This window comes from Odocoileus virginianus, chromosome 2 (genome assembly GCF_023699985.2).
Source record: "Odocoileus virginianus isolate 20LAN1187 ecotype Illinois chromosome 2, Ovbor_1.2, whole genome shotgun sequence".
In the NCBI taxonomy this organism is placed as follows: Eukaryota; Metazoa; Chordata; class Mammalia; order Artiodactyla; family Cervidae; genus Odocoileus; species Odocoileus virginianus.
In genome coordinates this window covers 88,801,218-88,805,788 of record NC_069675.1, presented here as the reverse complement: position 1 = coordinate 88,805,788, position 4,571 = coordinate 88,801,218, and the positions used below count along the sequence as shown (strand labels likewise).

Genomic DNA, 4,571 nt, shown 5'->3' with positions numbered 1-4,571 from the left:
CAGGTATGTAGACATGTTTCTCACAGCTATTTTTGGATAAACATATGAAAGAGGAATTTTTAAGGAAATACATTGAAGAGCCAAAAATGGATGTCCGTACTATACACATGTGATTTACAATAGGAGTTTAAAAAAGGAAAATTGATTTACAAAAGAGGGAAGACCTGCATAGACGACAGTCATATCCCACGAGCTAAGGAGGGAGAACCTCTTATTCTGTGTGCAGACAAGAGGAAAAAACACTACTGCACTGTATTCAACATTCCTTTGAGATTAGCCCTGTTGGTTATTTTGGAAAATGGTTATTTCCACCCAAGACCTAGTATACCAACTGAATTTGCTTTGATAAGGAATGAGGGTACTGTGACTTCAATATCTAAAATACTCTCTATTCCCCAGTCACCTCCATCTTCTTGTATTTTGTAAAAAAATGTATCCCTACATGATATAATATTACCTACTCTGCTGATGATCTGTCTCCCAAAATACAAAATGAACAAACTCAAGAGAAACATCTGTTTTATCGCTATATTCCCAGGAAGGAAATAGGAATTTTCCAGAATAGGAATTAAGGAACTAGAATCAAAGAAGTTCACCTCAATATTTGTTAAAGTAAAACTCTTCTTCTGTCCCTCCAGCTTGCAATATAAGGCTCTTGGATGCCCATGGATTTGGGAAGGAAGGATCACATCAAGAACAATAATGGTAACATGCTTTCCCTGCAGAGTGACTAATGGTGACCAAATAGAGAGAACAAAGACTTTCTGGGTTATCATGATTTGGGATACAGAATCGGAGCATGTGAAATAATAAACCTTCTTGTATATAACTATTAATAGACCCGAGTCAATGGAAAGACTCAACCAAACCAGCAGTGTCTCTGAGTTCATCCTCCTGGGACTCTCCTCCCGGCCTGACGACCAGAAGCCACTCTTCATCCTCTTCCTCACAATGTACCTGGTCACCATAACAGGGAACCTGCTCATCATCCTGGCCATCTGCTCTGACCCCCAACTGCACACCCCCATGTATTTCTTCTTGAGTGTCCTGTCTTTCACTGACATTTGCTTCACAACAACCATTGTCCCCAGGATGCTGGTGAACTTCCTGTCACATAAGACCATCTCCTATGCTGGGTGTCTGACTCAGATGTATTTTATATATGCTCTGGGCAACACTGACAGCTGCCTTCTGGCAGTCATGGCCTTTGACCGCTATGTGGCCATCTGTGACCCCTTCCACTATGTCACCACCATGAGCCACCGCTGCTGTGTCCTGATGGTGGCCTTCTCCTGTTCATTGCCTCACTTCCACTCACTCCTACACACACTTCTGCTGAATCAGCTCACCTTCTGTGACTCTAATGTTATCCATAACTTTCTCTGTGACCTCAGCCCTCTAATAAAACTGTCCTGCTCCCCCACATTTGTCAACGAAATTGTGATATTGATAGAAGGATCTTTTATTTTAGTGACCCCTTTCCTATGCATTACTTTCTCTTATATACGGATCCTCATTGCAGTTCTTAAAATTCCCTCAACTTCTGGGAAACGCAAAGCCTTCTCCACGTGTGGCTCGCACCTCACTGTGGTAACACTCTTTTATGGAAGCATCTTCTATGTCTATCTACAGCCTGTGTCCACCTACACCATCAGGGACCACGTGGCTACAATTGTCTACACAGTTCTGTCCTCCATGCTCAATCCTTTTATCTACAGTCTAAGAAACAAAGACCTGAATCAGGGTCTGAGGAAGCTGCTGGGCAGGAGGAAACCCCAGACAACACCCTCTTGATGTACACACAAAGGAATCGTCCCCATTTGAATCTGGCTTCTGCTGGCTCTTGATGATCAAGTAAGCTCTTGGAGATTAACATTTTTTTTCCATTTATTTTTATTAGTTGGAGGCTAATTACTTTATATCATTGCAGTGGTTTTTGTCATACACTGAAATGAATTAGCCATGGATTTACATGTATTCCCCATCCCGGTCCCCCCTCCCACCTCCCTCTCCACCTGATCCCTCTGGGTCTTCCCAGTGCACCAGGCCCGAGCACTTGTCTCATGCACCCAACCTGGGCTGGTGATCTGTTTCACACTAGATAATATACATGTTTCGATGCTGTTCTCTTGAAACATCCCACCCTCGCCTTCTCCCAGAGTCCACAAGTCTGTTCCATACATCTGAGTCTCTTTTTCTGTTTTGCATATAGGGTTATCGTTACCATCTTTCTAAAGTCCATATATATGTGTTAGTATACTGTAATGGTCTTTATCTTTCTGGTTTACTTCACTCTGTATAATGGGCTCCAGTTTCATCCATCTCATTAGAACTGATTCAAATGAATTCTTTTTAATGGCTGAGTAATATTCCATGGTGTATATGTACCACAGCTTCCTCATCCATTCGTCTGTTGATGGGTATCTAGGTTGCTTCCATGTCCTGGCTATTATAAACAGTGCTGCGATGAACATTGGGGTGCACGTGTCTCTTTCAGATCTGGTTTCCTCGGTGTGTATGCCCAGAAGTGGGATTGCTGGGTCATATGGCAGTTCTATTTCCAGCTTTTTAAGAAATCTCCACACTATTTTCCATAGTGGCTGTACTAATTTGCATTCCCACCAACAGTGTAAGAGGGTTCCCTTTTCTCCACACCCTCTCCAGCATTTGTTGCTTGTAGACTTTTGGATAGCAGCCATCCTGACTGGCGTATAATGGCACCTCATTGTGGTTTTGATTTGCATTTCTCTGATAATGAGCGATGTTGAGCATCTTTTCATGTGTTTGTTAGCCATCTGTATGTCTTCCTTGGAGAAATGTCTGTTGAGTTCTTTGGCCCATTTTTTGATTGGGTCATTTATTTTTCTGGAGTTGAGCTGGAGGAGTTGCTTGTATATTTTTGAGATTAATTCTTTGTCTGTTGCTTCGTTTGCTATTATTTTCTCCCAATCTGAGGGCTGTCTTTTCACCTTGCTTATAGTTTCCTTTGTTGTGCAAAAGCTTTTAACTTTCATTAGGTCCCATTTGTTTGTTTTTGCTTTTGTTTCTAAAATTCTGGGATGTGGGTCATAGAGGATCCTGCTGTGATTTATGTCGAAGAGTGTTTTGCCTATGTTCTCCTCTAGGAGTTTGATAGTTTCTGGTCTTACATTTAGATCTTTAATCCATTTTGAGTTTCTTTTTGTGTATGGTGTTAGAAAGTGTTCTAGTTTCATTCTTTTACAGGTGGTTGACCAGTTTTCCCAGCACCACTTGTTAAAGAGGTTGTCTTTTTTCCATTGTATATCCTTGCCTCCTTTGTCGAAGATAAGGTGACCATAGGTTCGTGGATTTATCTCTGGGCTTTCTATTCTGTTCCATTGATCTATATTTCTGTCTTTGTGCCAGTACCATACTGTCTTGATGACTGTGGCTTTGTAGTATAGTCTGAAGTCAGGCAGGTTGATTCCTCCAGTTCCATTCTTCTTTCTCAAGGTTACTTTGGCTATTCGAGGTTTTTTGTATTTCCATACAAATTGTGAAATTGTTTGTTCTAGTTCTGTGAAAAATACCGTTGGTAGTTTGATAGGGATTGCATTGAATCTATAGATTGCTTTGGATAGTATAGCCATTTTGACAATATTGATTCTTCCAATCCATGAACATGGTATATTTCTCCATCTGTTTGTGTCCTCTTTGATTTCTTTCATCAGTGTTTTATAGTTTTCTATGTATAGGTCTTTTGTTTCTTTAGGTAGCTATACTCCTAAGTATTTTATTCTTTTTGTTGCAATGGTGAATGGTATTGTTTCCTTAATTTCTCTTTCTGTTTTCTCATTGTTAGTGTATAGGAATGCAAGAGATTTCTGTGTGTTAATTTTATATCCTGCAACTTTACTGTATTCGTTGATTAGCTCTAGTAATTTTCTGGTAGAGTCTTTAGGGTTTTCTATGTAGAGGATCATGTCATCTGCAAACAGCGAGAGTTTCACTTCTTCTTTTCCTATCTGGATTCCTTTTACTTCTTTTTCTGCCCTGATTGCTGTGGCCAACACTTCCAAAACTATGTTGAATAGTAGTGGTGAGAGTGGGCACCCTTGTCTTGTTCCTGATTTCAGGGGAAAATGCTTTCAATTTTTCACCATTGAGGGTGATGCTTGCTGTGGGTTTGTCATATATAGCTTTTATTATGTTGAGGTATGTTCCTTCTATTCCTGCTTTCTGGAGAGTTTTAATCATAAATGGATGTTGAATTCTGTCAAAGGCTTTTTCTGCATCTATTGAGATCATCATATGGTTTTTATCTTTCAATTTGTTAATGTGGTGTATTACATTGATTGATTTGTGGATATTAAAGAATCCTTGCATTCCTGGGATAAAGCCCACTTGGTCATGGTGTATGATTTTTTTTAATATGTTGTTGGATTCTGTTTGCTAGAATTTTGTTAAGGATTTTTGCATCTATGTTCATCAGTGATATTGGCATGTAGTTTTCTTTTTTTGTGGCATCTTTGTCTGGTTTTGGAATTAGGGTGATGGTGGCCTCATAGAATGAGTTTGGAAGTTTACCTTCTTCTGCAATTTTCTGGAAG

At 39.9% G+C, this 4,571-nt stretch overlaps 1 protein-coding gene across 1 annotated transcript; it reads left to right on the top strand.

Annotated features, from left to right (window-relative positions):
• The first annotated feature begins 837 nt into the window (after positions 1-837).
• LOC139037221 (olfactory receptor 1L8-like) lies at positions 838-1,794 on the top strand. The gene has a single exon (XM_070473714.1). The coding sequence runs from the start codon at positions 850-852 to the stop codon at positions 1,792-1,794; it is 945 nt and encodes a 314-aa protein (XP_070329815.1). The 5' UTR covers positions 838-849.
• The last annotated feature ends 2,777 nt before the right edge of the window (positions 1,795-4,571 follow it).

Coding starts and splice junctions, on each gene's coding strand:
- LOC139037221 (XM_070473714.1), top strand. CDS start 850: ATGGAAAGACTCAACCAAACCAGCAGTGTCTCTGAGTTCATCCTCCTG.